Source organism: Panthera leo, chromosome F3 (assembly GCF_018350215.1).
Source record: "Panthera leo isolate Ple1 chromosome F3, P.leo_Ple1_pat1.1, whole genome shotgun sequence".
Taxonomy (NCBI): domain Eukaryota; kingdom Metazoa; phylum Chordata; class Mammalia; order Carnivora; family Felidae; genus Panthera; species Panthera leo.
In genome coordinates, this window is record NC_056696.1 from 21,930,748 (window position 1) to 21,955,648 (window position 24,901).

Genomic DNA, 24,901 nt, shown 5'->3' on the forward strand with positions numbered 1-24,901 from the left:
GGTTCCTCAAAAAACTAAAAATAGAACTACCCTACGACCCAGCAATTGCACTACTAGGCATTTATCCAAGGGATACAGACATGCTGTTTTGAAGGGACACATGCACCCCCATGTTTATAGCAGCACTATCAACAATAGCCAAATTATGGAAAGAGCCCAAATGTCCACTGACTGATGAATGGATAAAGAAGATGTGGTGTGTGTGTATATATATATATATATATATATATATGTACATATATTGGAATATTGCTCAGTGATCAAAAAGAATGAAATCTTGCCATTTGCAACAATGTGGATGGAATTAGAATGTATTATGCTAAGTCAGAGAAAGACAAGTATCATATGATTTCATTCATACGTGGACTTTAAGAAACAAAACATAGGGGAAGGGATGAAAAAATAAGGTTAAAAACAGAAGGAGGCAAACCATGAGAGACTCTTGAATACAGAGAACAAACTGAGGGCTGCTGGTAGGGTGTTGGGTGGGGGGGATCCGATGAATGGGTGGTGGTCATTAAGGAGGGCACTTGCTGGGATGAGCACTGGGTGTTATATGTAAGTGATAAATCACTGAATTCTACTCCTGAAACCATTATTACACAAAATGTTACTAACTTGGATTTAAATTTAAAAAAATCAGGCAAATAAAGAATGAATGTCACAAATTCCACATTATTGAAATTTATTTCTGATTATTTATTTCTATGCCCTCTAATTTGCCCCCAATTATCTCTATGTTCTTGCCAGTTTGAAGAGAAATCTGGTATGAATATAAAATCAGAACCCTTTCTTCCTCTACTTTTACTGAAAGTCAATTTTCCACAGTGCCAACCACCTCCAAACCCTCTGCCCCACAAAGCAGAGTCAAAGCACTTGAACATGCATTCCAGGAGGTAGCCAGGTCCTGGTTTTACGATCTTCAACTGACCAGTCCAATTTATAAAAGGTGCCAGAGAAGCTCTATTGAAAATTAGAGAGCCAACCCTGTAAATGTAAAGGAGGACAGAAAATGTAGCATTGATTTTTTTAAAGACTGATTATCTCCATATTAAAACTGTTAGGTTTTACACTGCTAGTTTGTACATCCTAGGTTGTTGCTGTTGTTGTTATTATTATCATTATTATTATTTATCATTTGGATTAGAGTATAGAAGCAAAGTTGACAATTATCGAGTCTGATTAACCAGTGCATCCTCACAGTATTAGCAATGGTAGGAGCAGACATGGCTGCCCGGACTTGTGTAAATGGTAATCCCTGCAGTGTGCATTGCCTCCCCACCACCCTGTGCCCAGTACCAGCCCTCCCAAGGTGCTGCCCAGTCCATTTCTGGTCAGAAACTTAGGCAACATCTTTGTACACAAAGAGAAGGAGCTCACTGGCTTGGTTTGCTTCATGAAACATACAAAAAATAGTGTATATGATCTCGTTTCAACGTATTTACATTTTTTCCCCAGCACAGCCATAATTTCACATGTAAAATTTAAAAAGTGAGTTTACGTTAAATTAAAATATATTATTGTTACTAGCATTTTGTTTGCATCGGGCCGCTGGCCCTTCAAGCCCAGTAAGCTTCCTCACATAATGCCTGATTTATAAAACAAATCACCGAAACCTGCAGCAAATCCAGCACCTGTCCCCATCGGCCTCCTCCTTCCTTGCTCCTGACACATGTGTTCTTTCGTGCCTCCCCCTGAGCCTGTCTCCCCGAGAGCTCTGTGGTCTGCAGGAGTCACCTGCCTCATAGTGGACAACCCTCCTGAGTGCAGTCTGGGCCGCTTGGACATCTACTTTCTAGACCAACTTCCAGGTCTCTTATTCCTTTGGCTGTTCACATCCCACCACTACCTCAGAGGAGAAAAACTCCAACTCCACCTTGTGCGTCCTCGGAAGCTCACACCCGCTCAGTGCTCCTTTCTGGCCTCTACCCTTGGGACTTTCACACTGTCTTCCCTGTGATACTTGCATTCTGGGAGGGGAATAGGAATTGAGAGTACAAAGTGCTGTTGTCACCAGGAAGGGAGGGAGCAAGAGGAAGAATGTTCTAGATGACAGAAACAACACAAACGAGGAATAAAAATTCTTATTGACTACTCAAGGTTGACTTCTATTACCTCCCTCAGAAACGGCTTTGCTTTGCTTCGTTCTCTGTCACCAAATGGACTCTTTTCTCTAGTCTTTCACTTCCTTTATAGGACAAACTTAAGTAAGAATAGCACTCACAGAATATATTACTCAAGGTCCGTTTTGATTTTCATCAAAAGATATTTGTTTAAATTGAAAGTATCTCTTGGGGCGCCTGGGTGGCTCAGTCGGTTAAGCGTCCGACTTCGGCTCAGGTCACGATCTCGCAGTCCATGAGTTCGAGCCCCGCGTCGGGCTCTGCGCTGACAGCTCAGAGCCTGGAGCCTGTTTCAGATTCTGTGTCTCCCTCTCTCTCTGACCCTCCCCCATTCATGCTCTGTCTCTCTCTGTCTCAAAAATAAATAAATGTTAAAAAAAAATTAAAAAAATAATAAATAAATTGAAAGTATCTCATAAATTGTGCCTTGGGACGAAACACTTTCTCTTTTGTTCTCTGCTGCAGGTGAAAGTAAAATTACTTTCTCTTGCTTTCCCACTATTATAGTTCCAGACTCTAGTCCCCTAACCAGCTTTGCTTTGTTATGGTCAGTTACTAGGGAACATAAAAACTAGTGAGTAGCATTTCCCTTCACAGAAGCCTATAATCTGGGAACTTCATCTGACCAAGAAGTATTTTCAGACGAGAAAATTCATAAGAATGGCCTCTGAACGATCCAACTATGCCAAAAATCCCCACGTACAGAGGCTTGCAGGTCTTAGTCATAGGAAAGATCTCAGGCCTTTATTCATAAAGAAATCACACTAGTCAGAGACACTGTTCTAACAACAAGCCTGCTTATCAGATTTGAATTCCACAACAGCAAAGTTGAAAGAGAAAGGAGTGGTTTGAAGAAATTACCTCAAGGGAACACATAAGGCATGGAGAGATGGCAGCTGATTGGAAAGGAGACAGACCTGAGAACACTCAAATCCATTCAGTCGGGACGAGGAATGACCTGTCACTTTAGAAAGACTTCCATCTAAATGATTAAAATCAATACATTTCAAAATTTTTTTTTAATTATTGAGAACACATTTTTTTAAAGTCTTAGTATTTAAGAGAATAAACTCCTGAGTTATTAGATGCCTCGGCTCTTTGACTAACTCATTGTCCAGATGGAAAAGCTCAGATTTTATTAAATTTGACAATTATTGCCCTCGGGTGTTATGCAACAGAAGAGCCACACTCAGGTACAATACTATTTTCTTGAGCAACTACTACATGCTCTTACACATTGTGCTGGAGGCTTATAAGCAGTAGTACTCATCCTGTGACCTAATAAGAGCCCCAGGCTCCATTTTACAGGTGAAGCACAGAAGTGAAGGACCGTGCCCAAGTTTATGCTGCTCTAATTTATTTGACATTTCAATTTGACGCTGAAGTCCTAAACTGGATGCTGTCTGTTGAACACTTGGAATAAGACAAGCACAGTCTCTGCATTGAGAATTAAGAACTGAGTAGAAAGTGAAGTCTTATCAGAGAGCAAGGGAATTGGGAACTTAAGACACCCTTCTCACCAAGGAGTAACATAAAAATACGAAAGGGACGCCTGGATGGCTCAGTTGGTTAAGCATCTGACTTCAGCTCAGGTCATGATCTTATGGTTCATGAGTTCCAGCCCCGTGTTGGGCTCACTGCTGTCAGTGCAGAACGTGCTTCGAATCCTCTATCTTCCCACCCTCTCTGCCCCGCCCCTGCTCATGCTCCTTCTCTCTCAAAAATGAAGAAAATTTTTTTTAAAAAACAGGAAAACATTACTTGTGGGGATGGGTGGTTCTAAATATATCTAATCTAATTATTCTGGACAAGAGAAAACAACTCTAGACTGAACCGAAACAACTACAATAATTCCAGGAACGACTTCCAAAAACACAGATTTAATATTTTTGAAGAAAATTCCACGGAACACATAATTACTTTATTCTCCATCCCTTGCAGAAAAGCCAGTTAGTATGAATATGAGGCCAAGTTTCATTTTCCTAGGAACACTCCTTTTTCCACAAAAAGAGGACTGCCTAGGGGCAGAGAGAGGGGGACAGAGGATCTGAAGCGAACTCTGTGCTGACAGCAGAGAGCCCAGTGCAGGGCTTGAATTCCTGACCTGTGAGATCTTGACCCGAGCCAAATTCAGACGCTCGACCAACTGAGCTAGGCACCCCGCCCCCGCACACATACGTTTCTAATTGAACAGTTCAATCTGGGATCTTTTCCTCCAAACCTTCTCCTCCACCTGCGTCTCCTGCCTCACGACCTGATTCTGTGTTCCTGGGTTCAGAGTCTCTGATCCCTCCCTCTAGCTACTTCATCCCCTGGAGGCAGTGCGAAGCTACCTCCTGAATCTGTGCCCTGACTCCCACAACGCAAGACTTACTGAGGGTCTACCGTGTGCTAAGGAGCCTTTGCCAGGTGCTGGGAATATGAAGGTTAAATAACACAGCCACTGCCCTGGTCTTCATGTAACTTATATTCCACTGGAGAGAACAGACATTAAATGAATATCTGTACAAGTATTTTTTAAGTATACGTGTTGTAAATGCTAAAAAGATAATGTGCATATATTTGTGCCATTAATATAGAGAATATAACTGAGATCTAACAGATGTGGGGGGAAGGAGGGAGGAGCTGGTGAGGACAACAGCCTCAGAAGAAGCTAAGTATGTGGTGCTTAAAGTTGGGAGGGTCCTAGGTACCCCAAAAGGCGGTGGGGCGGGGACAGGGTGGCACAGGGAAGCACAGAGAGGAGAGAAGGGAAGCACACAGAGAGAGAAGAAACTGTGTGGAAAAGCACCACATGGGGAAAGGTTCTGAGGGAACATGGGACCAAGAGGCACCTAGTGAAGGAGTGTGGTGAACTGGGGGTGAACTGGCAAAAATGGATGCTAGAAAGATGCCAAGAAGCCAATCCTAAGAGCAGGAAAAGTTTTTTAAGCTTGGGTTTGAGAGTGAACAGGACATGGGGGAGGGAGGAAAGGCCTTAGAGGAACTACAGAAAATAGAGGTGTTGTGCTCAGACTCAGACCTGCTGAGTTTGAGATGCAAGAGATACCAGTGAAGGAATCAAGTAGGTACCTAGATATTCAGGCCTGAAGCTCAGAAGGGAGGTTCTAAGTTGTTGACCTACATGGGGAAATTCTTCGTACACAGGCGGTGGGTGACATAGAAGGGAGAGAAAAAAATTTTTTTAATGTTTTATTTGTTTTTAAGAGAGAGAGAGCACAAGCGGGGAGGGTCAGAGGTGCGGGGTGGGGGACAGAGGACAGGAAGCAGACTCTGCACTGAATAGAGAATGTTTCAAAAAGTAGGGAAGCATCTATCATTTGCACCTACAGGGCTGGGGAGAGACAGGGCCAGGTCTTTTGTACTTATTAGTACTGGCGACTGGAGGAGCAGATGTGGTAGAATCATGAGGTCTGAGAAAGTGAGGAAGGAGAATGAGATTGTGCAGAAAACTCTAGAGAAGTTTGTGAACATAGGGAGAGAAGTAGAGAGAGGGGGGAAGGGAATGCACATCCCAGGGAGACTTTTTGTTGTTCCTTTTTTCCCCTTCATGTCGGAGTTTGTATTTTTATAGTAAAAATCTATACAGAGGTAGAGGCAGACAAAGGGGGGGGGTGGTGCAGCGGCTCTGGGAGGACCAATTGATATCCTGGGGCTCTTAGTTGGGGTTGGCAATCTGTATCTGATGTAGATCTGCATTTGAAAGAAAGGAGCTGTTTTCTCCACTGAATTCAAGAGGGCAGGAGCAAAGGGTAGCATCGGTTATGGGATATGGCAATCCTCTGGCAAGAAATGAAGGATTTGTCATCTGATGACATTTGATCTCTCTTTGATTAGGAGACAACTCTATCAGTTGTGAGGGGAGCAGAGCATAGATCAGCAGCTGGGAGGGAAAGAAATAATTGTTGCAAATAACTGGAAAGCAGCTAAGCAGGGAAACACTGAGATTACAAAAAAAGAGTCTCCCAAGAGAAACTGACGGCCAGGAATCACAGAGGTATCCATTCCCTGCTTGTTTTCTAGCAAACTCATTGCTCGAGGCCTGACCAACAGTTTTCAATTCCAAGGAGGACTTTCCATTGCAGGGGAGGAAAAGGTTTTCCTCGACCCTTTTAAGGTCCCTGACTGGCTCTGAAAATGAAACTGACAAGAGGGATTCACAGGAGAAAAGCATAGAAATGTATTTAAGGGGAGTTTTATGTGACATGGGAACCTTCATAAAGAAATGAATATGCAAAGAACTAGTTATACCTGAGTATTTTTAATGCTGGGTTTGATGAAGAGTGGGTAGTCATATAAAAGCAGGATAGGCCGGAGGATGAGTGGAAATGTAGAAAACTGGAGGAAATTTAGCAAGACCTGTCTGTTTATATTCTTCTTGGAATCCCTTTGCCTTTGGAGATAAGGATGCTCTTTTCCTCCAGGTACAGGGAGGGGTCCTCTTGCATGAGGGTCTTATGGCCTGCCGCAGGGGAGAAGGGTGGGAGGAGGTCACAGAGAGCTTACTGCTTCTGTTTTCTCAAACTCCTTCAGCTTGACATATTCAATATGCTGAGCTGCCCTATGTTGGGTCAGTGAGTCCTGAACCCGATCGGCATCTCTCCACCACAGAGAGAGAGTGGGTCACCCTATTGCAAGCTCTTCCATCCTTCCATTCATGCCTCTTTTTAAAAAGAACCTGTGTTATCTGCTTAAATGTCTTTCTCTGCAACTAGGCTTTAAACTCACCGAGGAAAGTGACTGTCCAGCTTTGCTCATCTCTAGTTTTTAGCAGTGGCTCAACAAGTGACAAATGGCAGAAATGAAAAAAAAAAAAAAAAAAAAAGAAAGAAAACTTGAAATACCATTTCTCTGCTCCAAGGGTATAACAATTCCAAACAAGGATGGGGACGAAAAGAAGATTGTAGAACTGTTGCTGAAAGATTCACTATACATTAAAAACAACAAACGAAGACAAAAATTTCTCAAGAAGCTAGAAACTTCTGAGTAATATGCAGAGAAGGAAATGTCTTCAAAGAGTAATTAACCTGAGACAATGATCAACCACAAATGCTACCAGGGATTTGTATGGTGACAAGCAAGATGGATGGTTGAAAAGAAGTCTCTCTTCTTTTTTTTCCTTAATAGAAACCTCAGTAGAGGTTTTGCTTCTCCTCCAAGCTTTCCTTCAGCAAAAATTCCATATAAGCAACACTTTACCACAGAGTCTACTCCTTTAACAAAAAAGTCATTCCAGCAGCAGCAGCAGATTGGCTTTCAAACACCCCTATGTCCACCAAATAACACATTTGGAAATCTGCAATCACATTTGGGACAGATGTGCCTATCTGGCTCCCTTATTCAGAATTTATGTCTCATTTCCAATTGCATTTTGCCCTTAATTTATAGTAATCTTGAATCCTTGGTCTATGTGTGCATGTATGGGAGTGTGTGTGTGTGTGTGTGTGTGTGTGTATACACACACACATAAATGCGTTACTTATGCATTTAATAAAAGGATAGACCAATAAATGGATGGACAGGTGGATAGATGGGTAGATAGATGATAGATCAGTGAAGGGAAAAATGAATAAATGGACAAATAGCCAACAACTGGTTTACACATTACATGTTATTGAACAATAAATGATATTTATTTTCCTGGAAATTAAGGGAAGAAAAAGAAGTTAAAGTACAAATGAAGGATTGTACTTGCTATATTTGTTCACAAAAATATTTTAATTTTAAGATCTCTCTATCATTAGGATGATGAAAACATTAAAAAGTAGAGGTCATCATTCTTAACTATTTGGTCAATCTGGGATGATAGACTTTAGCTTCCTGTGATGAAATATTAAGAATTTGAAACATTTCCTTTTATCTCTCCCATTCACATCTACATAGTTTGGTTAACTGTGTTATCATTGACAAGACTTGTAGCACTTTCTTCTTGTTTGGTGATGATAAGTCTCACATTTGTTTAATCTTAGTCCATATTAAAGTTAATTCAATGATCCCAGAGGGGAGGGAGCTAGAGGGATGGCCAAAATGGGCGAAGGGAGTGGGGGATACAGAATTATGGTTATAGAATGAATAAATCACAGAGATGAAAAGTACAGCACAGAAAATATCATTAACGGTGTTGTAATAGTGTTGTGTGGTGACCCATGGGAGCCACACTTGTGGTGGGCACCACGCAATGAGGAGACTTGTTGAAACACTGTGTTGTACACCTGAAACTAATGCAACATTGTGTGTCAACTATACTTTAATTAAAAAAATAATAAAAATAAAATAAAATTAATTCAATGATCTTTTTACATCTGAGGCTAATCTTTTCTTACTATCAATAGCTTGTTTGTGTGTAAGTATGCCTATGCCTCTTTGTAAAAAGAGTACCTGATCAATATTGCTAAATACGGGCAGCATTTGTGATGATCTTCCTCAAAGAATCTGTATTTACGAAACACTTACCTCTTCTTAAAAAACTGAAGATATAATACTCAAACTCAGTATTTCCATACTTGGGTGAAATTTGGGAGACAGTACAAACACAATTATTATTGAATTGCAGTAACATTGGAAAATTTCCCAACTCACATCGCGCGTAGAATACAGGCCTCCACTCTTCTCTGGACCCAGGAGTTTCTTCATGTTTTCCTTTATGTTTTCTTTCCTCTGTTGTCTGAAAGTCTTCTCCTGATCACACAGAGCCATACTGAATCGGAGGTCTGGGGATGAACTGTATAGAGAACACAGTCGTGAGCCAATGTCCCCAGTAGCCTTGTTAAAATCACCCAGTCCCCGGTAGCTAACGCTGATACCTGCTCACTGTTCCCCTCAAGCCATTTCCTAGAAGGGGAGCTGAACGAGGGTATAAAATGATGGCTGTCTTAAAACTGTATGTTCCAAGGTGTGTTTCCAGAAAATATGGAGTAGGAGATGCTTTAGAAAAAACAAGCAGGCACACGAACGGCCAATGAGAAATTCATTGTATGATAGTAAAGACTTGGGGAAATATTTCAGAAAATAAAGCTGCTGAGATCTATTTGGCACAGTATTTCCCAAATTTATTTGATCAAGAATTCCTTCCCCTGGCTCTTCATTCCCCACTTCTCCATGACATACCACTGACATTCCAAAGAGTCTATGTTCTGTGGAGCATACTGGCAGAAATACTGTCTTTTTCTTTTTTTTTAATTTTTTTTTCAACGTTTTTTATTTATTTTTGGGACAGAGAGAGACAGAGCATGAACGGGGGAGGGGCAGAGAGAGAGGGAGACACAGAATCGGAAACAGGCTCCAGGCTCCGAGCCATCAGCCCAGAGCCTGACGCGGGGCTCGAACTCACGGACCGCGAGATCGTGACCTGGCTGAAGTCGGACGCTTAACCGACTGCGCCACCCAGGCGCCCCCAGAAATACTGTCTTAATGAATTGCCTTGTCTAAGAGATGTCCCCGTGTGACAAAAAAAGGCACTGCTAACGCTAGAACTTCAGACAGCGACAAGTAAGTTTGACTGGAGGATTTCAGAGCTCTTACACTGTATACCCTTCCTCATAATAGCAGCGGCGGCAACTTCTCAGATCCCTAGACTATGCCAGAACCACTTTAGATATGTAGGCATGTATCCCTGCAGAAATAATGGGAGTAAATCTCACACGTTATTATACAATATATTATTTTTCTAACTACCTATTACAGATTAAAAAAACCAAAGCTCTGAGAGGTTAGGATCACAGAGCAAATAGATGATGTATTTTCCTCAATGCAACAATTCCTCACAAACAAGTCCAATATTGTATTCTAAAACCAGCTTCTGAATTTAAAAATAGTAAAAAGCAGGAGCACTTGGGTGGCTTAGTTGGTTAAGCAACAGGTTCTTGATTTTGGCTCAGGTCATGATCTCATGGTTCATGGGATAAAGTCCCATGTTGGGCTCTGCGCTGACAGTGAGGAGTCTGCTTGGGATTCTCTCTCTCTCCCTCTCTCTGCCCCTCCCCGCTTTCTCTCTCTCTCTCTCTCCCCCTCTCAAAATAAATAAATAATTTTAAAAAAATAGTAAAAAACAAAACAGAACAAGAAAACCTAGAACTCTATGTTGTGATGCGAATAAATCCAAATGTAGAAAGAATTTCTCTAATAAAATATTGTCTCTTTACCATTCATAAAAGTAAGTCCTTCCCTTCAGAGTGAATTAAAATTAAGGAAACTTCTGTTAATTCAGTGCATTTATTCCTCGTAAAACATAGGCCAAAAGACGAGACTCCATAGCCTCTGGGCTATGTACTCTATAATGATCTTTGTTTACCAATAATATTTTAATTACTATTTCCCAAAGGACAAACATGGATAACTCACAAAAGAGGAAGTATGATTAATAATGAAAAACAGAAGAATACTTAGCTTCACTAGCAAATTTTTAAAATACTGTTATTATTTAGCAGTTTTTAAGAAATATTTTAAGTATTTATTTTCTAGTAAAAAGTAAATATATTCATTTTGGGAATATAAATTTGCAAAACACCTTTGAAAGTCATCAAGTGATGAGCACCAAAAATAATTAAAATGTATATTCCCTTTGAGTAGTTCTATTTTTGGATATATGCTTTAAGAAAACTAACTGTAGGGACACCTGGGTGGCTTACTCAGTTAAGCATCCTACTCTTGATCTTGGCTCGGGTCATGATATCATGGTTCATGAGACGTAGCCTCAAGTCAGGTTCATGCTGACGGTGCAGAGCCTGCTTGGGATTTTCTCTCTCCCTCACCCTCTGCCCCTCTCCCCGCAAAATAAATAAACTTTAAAAAAAAGAAAATTAACTGTAAATTTTGAAAAGAGCACTTAGCCATATTACCCAATAATAAAAAATGATCAGTATAGCACATCAAAGCATTGGATTGCACAGTTATTAAATTTGATTATTATGAAGCTTTCCAAGGAGCAAAAGAGTTACGAGTGAATCAGTAAGAATTTTTTAAGTCAAGTCTTAGGGGTAGACTCTCTATTATTATTTATTACAATATATTAGGTTGAGTATCTTCTAACCACTTTGAGAAATAAAAATCTCACCTGCACAGTTGTCTCTGTGAATCCATCTCAATTGTGTTTCCTTTTCTGCTCCTCAGAGTAATCACTACCTTAAACTTGCTCTTTATTATTCCAATGTATTTACACATTTATGAATTACAATTATTTATAAATTTATACATTTATAAATTATAAATATTTATAGCTTCACAGTATATATTTATATCTCTAAAAAATACATAGAGTCATTTTGTATGTTTTTAATTTTTTTATAAATTCTATCAACTATATGTATTCTGCAATATTTTTTCCATTGACCATTTTGTTTTTAAGATTCATCTGTGTTTGTATATATAGGAACAATTCAAACATTTTTACTATTGTGAAGTATCTCCATTATATGATTATAGCATAAGTTATTCCATGAATATTGAGGTTGCTTCAAATTTCTGCAAACTATTACAAGCATTTTTACTATGAACTTGTGGTGTACATGTGGAAAATTTTTCTACTTTGTATTAATATAAAATAATATGTGCTCTTTTTCTAAAGAACATCTCATTAAATCATCACAACAGATATGCTTATAAAGTACTCTTTTCTTATCTCACAAATGAGCAAAAGTGTCATTAAAAATGTTTCAACTGTTAACACAATTAGCAAGAGGCTGATTTAAAACTAGGATTTCTCATTCTGGAACTCCTGTTCCCTGTAATATACTAGGTAATATACTTGTAACATACTATGCTGATCACTATCCTACATTAAACACAAGGGCCATGATTTTTCAAAAAACCTATGAACAGAGCAATGAACACAGATATTTAGAAGATCAGTACAAACATGTAAAAGAAAAATAAAAAATGTTGAGTAATTTTATAAATACAATAACAAGTTTGGTTCATTTATTTTCCTCTTTTACATATTATCTTTAACTGTTTAATTGGATTTCTTGATTTTATTTTATATCTAATGAAAAACATTCCACGGAAAGTTAAATTTTTCTTTAAAGAACATTTCTGGGATACCTGGATGGCTCAGTTGGTTAAGTGTCCAACTCTTGCTTTTGGCTCAGGTCATGATATCACAGCTTCGTGGATTTGAGCCCCACATCAGGCTCTGTGCTGGCAGCGGAATCTTAGGATTCTCTCTCTCCCTCTCTCTCTGCCCCTCCCCCACTTGTGCTGTCTCTGTTTCTCTCAAAAGAAATAAATAAACTTTAAAAAATAATTTCTAAAGGGGCGCCTGGGTGGCTCAGTTGGTTGGGCAGCCAACTTCGGGTCAGGTCATGATCTCGCGGTTCGTGGGTTCGAGCCTGCGTGGGGCTCTGTGCTGACGGCTCGGAGCCTGGAGCCTGCTTTGGATTCTGTGTCTCTCTGCCCCTCCCTGCTCACGTTCCGCCTCTCTCTCTCTCTCAAAAATAAATAAGCATTTAAAATAATAATAATAATAATTTCTAAGAACATTTCCATTTCAGAGTCAAGACAAATGAACAGATAAAAATAGTTTGATCAAAGTTCATTATAAATATATAGTAAATTGCTTCTGAACATATGTATCTTATTTAGCTGAGTTTTTTCCCTCCATTTTTTGATATCTGTACTTTGTTAAAGCAAATTTCTTTTACATAATATGGTCCTAATTACATCAGTGAAGATCATTTCCCATTAAGACAAATAGCATGACTTTCTACTCAAATAGCAAAAGTTCTTTTAATCTCATGCTAAAATCTCATGTTATACCACATTTTTAAAAATTTTAGACAGAGAAAGAGAAAGCCTGAGTGGGAGAGAGGGGCGAGGGGGGCGGGAGGGAGGAGAGAGGGAGAAGGAGAGGGAGAGAGAGGATCTTAAGCAGGCTTCACAATGTGGGGCTCAATGCCAAGACCCTGGGATCATGACCTGAGCTGAAATCAAGAGTAGGATGCTCAACTGAATGAGCCACCCAGGTGCCCCCAAAATATACCATGTTTTAGCAAGAATCAACACAATGCAAAATAATGCAACTCAGTTACTTGGACTGTCCTATGAGACTTCCTGACATATCTTGAGGGACAAGTAGTAATTTATGCAATAATTTACAAGGTTGAATCAACATGTTCTAGGAACCTAAAATAAGAGAAAGAAATACCGAGCCCAATGTCAACGTGTCCCTCAGCATTCATTTGGCAAATCACAATATAGGAGAATGTTACACTAATAAATGCAGTGTTTGGGAGAATTAAATGTGTACTAGTTACTTCAGTAAAACCCACTTCAACAGGGAAGTTCAAGGAGACACAGAGAGTTTGAAGGAGGTCGGATGTACTGAACTCAGCGTTAGATCCAGCTAATTCTCCGGGCAGGCCTAACTCCCCTAAGATGCACCATTTGAAAATAAATAAATGATTTTCCAACATTTTTTTTGGAGGCCACTTTGAAACAGCAACATGCTTCATGGAACTTTACTATCTCTGTGAACAAAAACAATCTCATTTTCAGTTTTTCTTTTTTATAGTTTCCTGTTTATGTTTACTTTCATGTTCTTGAGTATCTATCTGAATCAACAACGAAAAAGAGGCTTAACTAACCATATTTGTTCATTTCTACGGGAAGTAAACCAGAGGGAGGACTCTTTCTAAAAGCCCTTATTGACCTGATAAAAACTACCAGGAAAAGTAAGCAAAGATACAAAATTTATTATTTTTTAATGCCATAGCTATTAGGGAAGAGCTAAAGAAAAGTTTATTTAATGTGTTTTTTATGTTCAAAAGCTCTCAGAATTATTTCTTATTTTAAAAGTGGACCCTTAACAATTAAAATAAGATAGTGAATCACTCACAATATTTTCCACCCAATGAAATAAATGCACTTACCAAACTTCAAGAGACATTTCCAGAAACATTTCAGTGACCTAGAACAGATACATTCATCAGATTCGGTCATAAAATGGATGTGTATTATATATAATGCAAACAAAGTCAAAACCATTTTTGAGTGCCAGATTGTTTTTAACCTAAAAGAGTCCTAAAGATAAAAGTAACATAGCTTCATGGATGTACATCAATAAATACATGTTTTTGCTATTTTTAATGATATAAATCTATTTAATCAGTCATTTTAGTAAACATAAGAATTGCTTCTGCATAGTTGTTTTCCTCCTTCACTAAAAGGAGGTAGTTGAATTCTGCAGTCATTATGGATGAGACATAAAAATTGCCTGAGCTCTAGGGGCACCTGGGTAGCTAGTCAGTTAAGTGTCCGACTTTTTCTTTTTTTTAATGCTTACTTATTTTTGAGAGAGAGACAGAGCATGAGTGGGGGCAGAGCAGAGACAAAGGGAGACACAGAATCCGAAGCAGGCTCCAGGCTCTGAGCTGTCAGCACAGAGCCTGACGTGGGGCTCGAACCCATGAACCGTAAGAGCATGACCTCAGCCTCGGATACCTAACTGACTGAGCCTCCCAGGTGCCCCTAAGTGTTCAGTGGCTCAGGTCATGATCTCATGGGGCTCACAGGGTCAAGCCCCATGTTGGATTCTGCACTGACCACGCAGAGCCTGCTTGGGATTCTCTCTCTCTCCCTCTCCCATACTCCCGTGTGTGTGCGCACTTCACACCCCCTCTCTCTCAAAATAATAAAACATTTTTGAAAAATTGCCTGAGTCCTAAAAAACTATGAAGATATTCTGCCTGTTATTCAGGAACTGTCCCCGGGCCTCCAGACAGAGGCAGAAGTGGTCAGGAGGTTAAAGAAAGCCTGGGTGAAAATTCACACGTGTGCATTTGTGACAAATGTGGGCTGTCAGAGACTGGAGACAGAACATCTATCCAAGGTGGCAGCAGGACCAGGGGCCAGCCAACTGTGGTTAGCTCAAGAAACATCTACAAATGGGAGGTGGGGCTCAGGTTTTCATTTTCCAACACTCTGTGAGCTAACCAAATTTCTGGGAGGACTCTATCCTGCCAATGAGCCAATTTTAGTCTAATGGAAAAGAGAGTGATTAATATCCAAAGAGAAAAAGGGGGATTAAAAGGTATCTCTCCAGGGACTATAATTCTGTTGTATAGAAAGACATTCTCTGTACTATCCCTGTCATTAGTTATGAATAATGTAATTTTAGACTGTCTTGAGAACCAATTGAGAAAATGTTTTGAAGATTGCTGCATAATTATAAAATAGTGCTATTATTTTTATCATATCAGTTACCATAGAATATAGTTAGAGTGAACCTTTCCAATACCTTCAAATAGACCAGAACTCAGATATGTCTCTTAAAAGGTGAAGACGGCATTTTCAGAAGCAACACAAAATGCTATAGATTACTGGCTTTGTTTTCTGTTTGGTTTCGGAAGATGGAAAAAAACAAACCAGAAGGAGCTTTCCAAAAGGTTAAAATAAGTTCACGGATAATTCTCAGCACTGAATTTTATGAGTAAGAAAAAGGTATGGAAATCATCTGTACAAGAATTTGCCTCTCCCACTAAACTGTATCTATCCTATATAGATCTATCTTATATGTATTTATATGTATCTTATATGTATCTATTTTATATAGCTCTCTATTACTAGTTCATTGCAGGGTTTGGCATATGAGACATAATCAATATCTGCTGAATTACTGTGCATGTGTGTGTGAGGGAGCACATAAGGCAGTCTTTTCTTGTTAAGAAACATTCCATCGCTACTAAACATAAAATCATGGGCTGGTGTAACACAGACAGCCGTTCCTATGAAGTCCTATGAACCTTTACTCATCAAAGCAACATATCAATATCACTTTGCAGTTATCAAAATAATCAAGAATCCCAGTACAAGTAGAATTCCACATGCCCAGATGAATCATAGTTCAGTTATAAGTAAAAAAGATGAGTGGTTTGGGGCGCCTGGGTGGCCCAGTCAGGTCAGCATCTGACTTAGGCTCAGGTCATGATCTCATGGTTCATGAGTTTAAGGCCCACATCGGGCTCTGTGCTGATAGCTCGGAGCCTGGAGCCTGCTTCAGATTCTGTGTCTCCCTCTCTCTCTGCCCTCCCCCGCTCATGCTCTGTCTCTTTCAAAAATAAATAAACATTTAAAAAAAAATCTTAAAAAAGGTGACTGGCTTCTAAACAATTACTGTAACTGTAGTCTGTTCTATCAATGTTAGTAGCACCGCTCAGACCACATCCCGACACATCATGTCTATTCCCCATTTCTAAATTTCAAATGGAGTCTTTCCTAAAGAGGGCTTGGAAAACTTTATATTGAATGAGCTTGCTCTGGATATTTAGTGAGAAAAACAAGACGTGGGTAAAAACATAAGTCTGTTTTCTACCCTCCCTCATGCCCCCGAATACATGAAAGCTGGTATTAAAATAAGACTAGCAAAAACAGAGGGCAAAAACACCATGGGAGAATGGAAACTAAAAGAACAACATTACAACTCATTGTGCAGTTTGCTAACAAATGGAAAGATTTTAAGCTGGAATGGGCTTCCTAGTCCAATGTGCCACGTCATGACAGACTTCCCAACTGGAAGGTCCCTAAGCAATTTGTACGGTAAGATATTCAGTGCCTGGATATATCTAATGCCAACTTAATAAGTAAAAGGAAAATCAACTGTGCTGTGTTTATGGTCACATTGGTCTTCAGAATGTCCCTTACACATCCAGCCATAGCACTTCTTGGCTGAGACATTCATAATCTTTGACTGACTGATAAGAATCCTTAAATGAAGGCAGGATGAGAGAAAGGAAGACACAGGATTTTCCTGCCATTGGCAATATTACAGAATATGGTGTGGAGGGACTTGCCGCATGGATGGGGATCTTCACTTCCTCATGTTGCCCAAGTGGATCACCCACAATCTGGAGGAAATTTTAAACTCTCCCACTTGACGTGCCATGCTCAGACATGCCATGAAGACTGACATTTACAATCTCTCCGCACCTTTTACCTGAAACATGTCATTCGGATGCAATAGCCACAAAAGCATGTACTTCCTGTGAGGCATGAAACAAGTATTGTAAATTCCTTCCCACCCACTGCACGAAGCAGCTTTGCATCACAGTCTTCCACACTGCTGGCACCACCAAGGTAAGTTGAAGAAAGGTGACCCCGTCTGGCTGGCTCTCCCCAACCCCATAACGCTTAGCTAGGAGCCAGACGAAGAAGAAGAACTTCACCTCTTCTAGGAATTATAAATGTAAGAAGCAGGCTGTGCTCATTGTCCGTTCTTGTGGAAAACAACAATCTCACCTTTGAATTCCACAGTGGAAAGCAATGTTACATGCTACAACAGGAGATGTTCAGCGTGGGGAGGGGGTGTGGGCCCAGAGGAAAGAACCTATATAGAGAAGCCATTTTAAACTTAAAAATAATGTTTTAAAAGTATCTAATCCACTAATCCTTGCAAACTTTCCAGGGTCATTCTGAAATGATAAAGCGAAAGCAACAAACATAGTGCTTGGCATGAGAGAGGTTGTTTAAAATTATCACAAAGAGATGCAGACAAATGATTTTAAACTTAAGAACCTACCCTATTGGTAAAGAGCTCTCCAAATGCACTCTGCCTTTTCTTAAATTTTTTTTTTAAATGTTTATTTATTTTTGAGAGAGACAGAGACAGAATGTGAGTGGGTTGGGGCAGAGAGAGAGGGAGGCACAGAATCAGAAGCAGGCCCCAGGGCTCCGAGCTGTCAGCACAAAGCCTGACGCAGGGCTCGAACTCACGAGCTGCGAGATCACGACCTGAGTCGAAGTTGGACGTTCAACCGACTGAGCCACATTTTTCTTATTAACATACTCTAGCACTTACAACCTTCACTTTCAATAAAACATTATATTGAATTCTGATCCCTCCCGAGTCAGGTACTCTTTTTCTCCCCCTTAGCAGACTAAAACAGCAACTAATCACCAAGTAGTTTCAATAATCATTTACATTGAATTATAAAATATGTTCTGCTTTGTCTCTGTATAACTGACCTGTGCAAGAAACATAAAGTTACATTTAAGAAATAAGGGCCACTTGCACTAAGAATCATGTTTCCATACACTGTCACTCTATCCAGTGAAGAAGGAACCAGGTGTGGATCTAACAAGAGGCAACTCAAGTGTGAAGCAGAAATTACAATCCCACCAATACAAGCCAGACCCCCTCCAGATAAATTTTGCACTTTTAAAATGGAATGAGATACTGCTAACATCACTTTTTCAAATGTGTCTGATTTTTAATAACGAAAAACTAATGTTTGTTTATTTTTTTAACTGAGATATAATTGACATTTAACATTAGTTTCAGGTATATAGCATAATGATTCAATATTTATATATATTGCAAAATGATCACCATAGTAAGTCTGGTAACATATATGATTTCTTAAGAAAATAAAATTAGCATTTACTACCAGGAATCATCGAATCCATTCACCCAAGAATTCAGGATAACTGTGTCCCACGCCCCCACCCTCCGCCAAATATCACGGATAGTCTTAAAAGATTTGAAAGATTAAAAAATACACTATTTCCCCTAGTCATGTTCCACTCTATCACGCAGCTTTCCTCCTTTCATCTGAGGATGATGTCTCTTTCCTTCATTTAAGGTCCCTTTTCTTTACGTGGACATTGGAAATTCTAAACCTGACTTCCAAGAGCACTGTTACTAAACCAAGCATTCTCTCTTTTTCTCCAAATGGGAATTTCCCAGACTCTAGTTGTTTTTTTTTTTAAACTTAATTTACTTTCATTATTCCTGTCTGAGCAGTTCCTAGATTCTCTGTATTTCCCATAAGTACATTCATTAATCCATTCATCCAAAAATGATTCAAGCATCTAATGTGTATCAGGCTAGGTATGCAATGGTAATTAAGGTGAATGTGTTCTACTCCTTGATGGAACTTGATGGAACTTAGGTCCAGTAGAGGACCCCCCCAGGGATACAAGAACATTCTAAAGTGCCTTATAATTTAAAAGTTGTCTTGTGAAAATGTCAAAAAAAGACTCACATATGTTTCCATTGATAGCATCCCCAAATAAAAATGCATTCTCTTTTAAAGCCAGGAATTATTTGGCCTGTGTTTGAACTCTGACCTGCATCCAACGGATGACATTCACATCTTAGCCAAAGATCCCCCAGACTTCTCATCAAAGTATATACTTCTCTTGTTTCCTTTCCAAACTTTGCTTTGTCTCATTCACTTCGCTAATTATAGTCTTAGCCTTCACACATCAATACATGGTTTTCCAAAGAAATCATCATCCTGACACTAACTTATTCTGAACTCAGCATCAACACTACCATTTTTTTAAAAAGCTTTGTCACTATCTCTTCTATTGAACTACCTCTTGCATTTTCAAGTTTGCAATCATGAATAAGCAATAATCAAAGAAAGCAATCAGCCAGAACTAGATACCACAGCAGTCATGAGACATGGCTATTTTTAAATAATACCACTAATAGCTAAGTAAAGATGGCAAATAAAAACACCATACCATGTAAACTTAGAGGCCACCTTCCTCAGAGTATTGGCCTAAACAAACTAATTTTGTCTAGAAAATAAAAAGAATAAATATCTTACTTCAAAATCTCAGCATTTTTATGATCCTCTTGAAGTGGGCTACTTTGTTTACAAAAAACACACTAAATTCTGAAGACGTTATATCTTTCCACTTTAAAACAGGATTCTGTAACCCACAGCCACACTTGATCTATTCAGTAACAGGTGACTAGAGCATTTTTGAACTGTCTTAAAACAAATGATCACGAAACTTATAGGCTCTACCTGTATATACAAATAAGTTCATTTTGCTAAGTTCAAACAAATATGTTTCATAGTTAAGTCGGTTCCATGAACCAAATGACAGATAATTAAATCTGGCCAGTTATAATTATAATGAGAATATCTAATATTTATTTAGTGCTTACTGGGCCAGGCACCGTTCTAAAGCTTTCCATACGTCAATTAATTTAACCATAACCACAAACTTAAGAGGTGGGTACTATGTATAACCCTGTTTCACAGACGAGGATGGCAAAGAAAAAGAAACAACTTGTCCAACATCACATGGCGAATAATTAACAGAATTGTGATTCCAACCCAGGCAGCGGCTGGCTGACTCTGAGCTGGGGGGTCAAAAACAGCAGGTCCTGCCAATTTCTCTCAGATGACAACTTTGATGCTCTCTCAAGTTGTGACTCCAATAAACACAACCTCACCTTATTTTATTTATTTGTTTATTATTATTTTTTCAATATATGAAATTTATTGTCAAATTGGTTTCCATACAACACCCAGTGCTCATCCCAAAAGGTGCCCTGCTCAACACCCATCACCCACCCTCCCCTCCCTCCCATCCCCCATCAGCCCTCAGTTTGTTCTCAGTTTTTAAGAGTCTCTTATGTTTTGGCTCCCTCCCTCTCTAACCTCTTTTTTTTTTTTCTTCCCCTCCCCCAAGCTCTTCTGTTAAGTTTCTCAGGATCCACATAAGAGTGAAAACATACAGTATCTGTCTTTCTCTGTATGGCTTATTTCACTTAGCATCACACTCTCCATCACACGTTGCTACAAAGAACACAACCTCACCTTAAATGCCAGCTAGAAAACAAAAAATGTGGACCCAGCTCTAAGATTGCCTTCTCTAATGATAATAATAATAATAATGACAACAACAATAATAATAAAGAGAAGAATGATAAATAAATTAAATAAATAAATAAATAAATAAATAAATAAATAAATAAATAATGGAGTGACAAATCACAGTCTTGGGAAGGGCCAGATCTACCGTAAATTCCCACTCTGCGACTTCTCTGGTCCTCACTGCCGCAAGCAATCTTTCCTTCAACTCCTACGGACGCATTATAGCTGCTGCCACACTCATTTTCCTCAAGTTACCCTGCACTCCTCGTACCTGTCTGTTGCCACAGAAGTAGTCTGCTTTTTGTTTTCTTTTTTTTTCATCCTACAAACTTTATTTATTTATTTTTAAATATATGAAATTTATTGTCAAATTGGTTTCCATACAACACCCAGTGCTCATCCCAACAGGTGCCCTCCTCAGTACCCATCACCCACCCTCCCCTCCCTCCCACCCCCCATCAGCCCTCAGTTTGTTCTCAGTTTTTAAGAGTCTCTTATGCTTTGGCTCTCTCCCACAACTGATGAATGGGCAAAGAAATTGTGGTTTATATACACAATGGAGTACTACATGGCAATGAGAAAGAATGAAATATGGCCCTTTGTAGCAACGTGGATGGAACTGGAGAGTGTTATGCTAAGTGAAATAAGCCATACAGAGAAAGACAGATACCATATGGTTTCACTCTTACGTGGATCCTGAGAAACTTAACAGGAACCTATGGGGGAGGGGAAGGAAAAAAAAAGACCTTTTTGTTTTCAATAGTAAACATTCTTTATCTACTAACTTGTTGCTTACTAATACATCTGAGAAAGAAGCCAAATCCTGTTTGCCCGAAATTCCCCATTACCTGGTCAAAAACCTTCCATGACTCACTGCTGTCGGTAAGAAAACATCCAAATTCCAACATCTAACATCTGAAATTTGAACTCTGCTATAGTTTGATCCCAGCGTACCCATTCTACCCTCACGCATGAATGCTCTGCTCCCATCACACTGGTCTAGACGCTGTTTCCTGAACATGCTTGTCGTTTTTAGGCCCATGACTATGAACAAAGGCTCAGGCTAGTCTCTCCACCAGAAGGGCTTTCCATCCCTTTAGTGATCCAACCACATCCTTCCTTTAAGGACAAGCCTAAGCCATTGGTAGCCACTGTAAGTAACTCACTGAAACCCCATCCCCCTTCACCTCCCTGCCCTCGTCTCCTACCACAATCTCTGCTACTCTTTCTCTGTGTTCCAGCCATATTCTCCTCCTTGCTGTTACTCAACATGGCAGGCAAACTTTCACTTCAGGACTTTTCTACTCAGAACAACTTCTGCCCCCGATATCATCCGAGATGTTTTCTTAGCCACATTTTTGGAACTGCACTTGCAACCCCCTTTACCCACATATACAAATGCCCCTCTCTTCCTTCACTAGTTTATTCAGCACTTACTGCTATCATTATCTAACACAAGCAACTTTTACTTACTTATCTTGCTTCTTGTCTCTCTTACTAAATAGAATATAAGTTCCAAAGATGCTCAACGTCGCTCCTCATCAGGGAAATACAAATCAAAACCACACTCAGATATCACCTCACACCAGTCAGAGTGGCCAAAATGAACAAATCAGGAGACTATAGATGTTGGAGAGGATGTGGAGAAATGGGAACCCTCTTGCACTGTTAGTGGGAATGCAAACTGGTGCAGCCGCTGTGGAAAACAGTGTGGAGGTTCCTCAAAAAATTTAAAATATATCTGCCCTATGGCCCAGCAATAGCACTGCTAGGAATTTACCCAAGGGATACAGGAGTACTGATGCATAGGGGCACTTGTACCCCAATGTTTCTAGCAGCACTCTCAACAATAGCCAAATTATGGAAAGAGCCTAACTGTCCATCAACTGATGAATGGATAAAGAAATTGTGGTTTATATACACAATGGAATACTACGTGGCAATGAGAAAGAATGAAATCTGGCCCTTTGTAGCAACGTGGATGGAACTGGAGAGTGTGATGCTAAGTGAAATAAGCCATACAGAGAAAGACAGATACCATATGTTTTCACTCTTATGTGTATCCTGAGAAACTTAACAGAAACCCATGGGGGAGGGGAAGGGAAAAAAAAATGAGGTTAGAGTGGGAGAGAGCGAAAGCATAAGAGACTGTTAAAAACTGAGAACAAACTGAGGGTTGATGGGGGGTGGGAGGGAGGGGAGGGTGGGTGATGAGTATTGAGGAGGGCACCTTTTGGGATGAGCACTGGGTGTTGTATGGAAACCAATTTGACAATAAACTTCATATATTGAAAAAAAAAGAATATAAGTTCCATAAGGGTAGGGATTCTTGTTGTTTTGTTCTCTGCTGAAGAAGTGGTGCCTAAAAACTGTCTGCCACACAGTAGGTATTCAATGGTTATGCGTGAAATGAATGAATGAATGAGTAATTCCTTCTTATAACTCTCATTGTACATATTGTCCACACTATTTGGCACTTAAAACTATATTATGCAAATACTAAACTCTAGTTAATGAAATGCTAAAGTGTTTAGGGGTAAAACATTTGTTGCCTGCAGTTTGTTTCCAAATGCATCAAAATAGTTTGATGGATAGGTAGATGGAGAGCTATGTGGCAAAGTAAATACAGCAAAATGTTAATTGTAGAGTCTATGTGGCAGTTTTTCAAATCTTCCAACTTTGTACATGCTTGAAGATTTTTATAATAAAATTCAGAGAAAAAAAATCTAATACTTTAGAAAGGCCTTCCCTGACAGAAACATTAGTTGCCACCAACTATTCCCTGTCACATCCCTCTATTTTCTTCACAGTATTTATCTCTAGCTGATGTTCTGCTGATTATCCTTTTGGTTTTGTTGCCTATTTACCTCCCCCCATAGAATACAGGTTCACTGGAAACCAGAACATCATCTGTCAGGTCCTCTACCGTTTGCCCACCACCTGCAATACTGTCTAGAACATAACAAGTGTTTAATAACACCTAAGTAAGTAAATTAATGAAGAGATTCCTTATGCCACTAATTATTATATTACTTACCAGTTTACACGCGAATGTCTACTCCTTTCCAGCTTATTAATTCCTTGAAAACGAACTTCTTGTAGTTTTCTTAACATTTAGCAAAGCGTTAGCTGCAAAATTTTAGCTGCTCAAATTCTCATACTGAAAAATAATCTACTGACGGGTCAGTATTTTAAAATCACATAATAAAGATTTTTTTTTTTGGCATCCCCAGGTGGGCACAAAATGAAGGATTTTTATTACTGCATTATTATTATTTTGTGTCCATGGACACAATATGGAAAGAATTAAAAATGTTTGAATAAAAAGGTCATATGAAAAAAGGTAATCTTTCTAGATCACAAAATTTTATAAATTAGAAATGGTCTTAGAAATATGTTAATCAAAACCTCTCTTTTAGAGATGAAGAAAATAAGACAGAAAGAGTGACAACTCAAACACTGTACAGCGAAATTAGTGACCTAGAGAAAATCAGAGAATGGGGCTCCTAATTCCCAGTTTCTGCCCTGAGTGGGCAGAGTAGGCTCCTTGGGAATCTGGCACTCTCCATTTAGAGGCTCTTGTTCTTTCTCTAGCTGGCTGCTGGCCACAGAAATCACTGTATGTTGACTCAGTATTGACTTTGGGAATTTTGAAGAAGTTTTTGCTAATGTCTTGGCTGGAAATATGTGTTCTCTATCTCTCTTTCTCTCTCTCTTTTTTTTTTTTTTATTACTTTGCCATGATCATCTTCAAGAATTGTTTAAAAGTCTATTTTCCCACATTATATCCTCCCAGTCTGCTCCCTCTCACCTCTGTGAACACTGTAGAAAGAAGCCCACATTCCTCTGAAAGGTCTGGTTCAGAGGTGAGGCAAGGCTAGACAGCTTGCATAGGGCACACCACATGATCTGGAGAAGACAGGGGCTCTCCAACCTGTGGTGCGCATTCACCTTTCTCCCCTCTACCATAACAGGTCACTAACTCAAACAACTGTCCTTCAGATAAAAACTGCAAAGGACTCTTAAGAACAGAGTGATGTAAAAAAAAAAAAAAAGCGGGGCGCCTGGGTGGCGCAGTCGGTTAAGCGTCCGACTTCAGCCAGGTCACGATCTCGCGGTCTGTGAGTTCGAGCCCCGCGTCAGGCTCTGGGCTGATGGCTCCGAGCCTGG

General features: G+C 39.5%; 1 protein-coding gene across 3 annotated transcripts in view; it reads right to left on the reverse strand.

Annotated features, from left to right (window-relative positions):
• PLA2G4A (phospholipase A2 group IVA) overlaps positions 1-24,901 on the reverse strand; it is a 160,110-nt gene that overhangs the window by 63,653 nt on the left and 71,556 nt on the right. For all 3 annotated transcript variants that reach the window (XM_042926228.1, XM_042926230.1, XM_042926229.1), the window contains 2 exons: positions 13,988-14,025; positions 8,703-8,844 (listed from right to left, as the gene is read on the reverse strand). In XM_042926228.1, the coding sequence (XP_042782162.1) occupies positions 8,703-8,844; positions 13,988-14,025 (180 nt within the window). The remainder of the gene's footprint in view (positions 1-8,702; positions 8,845-13,987; positions 14,026-24,901) is intronic.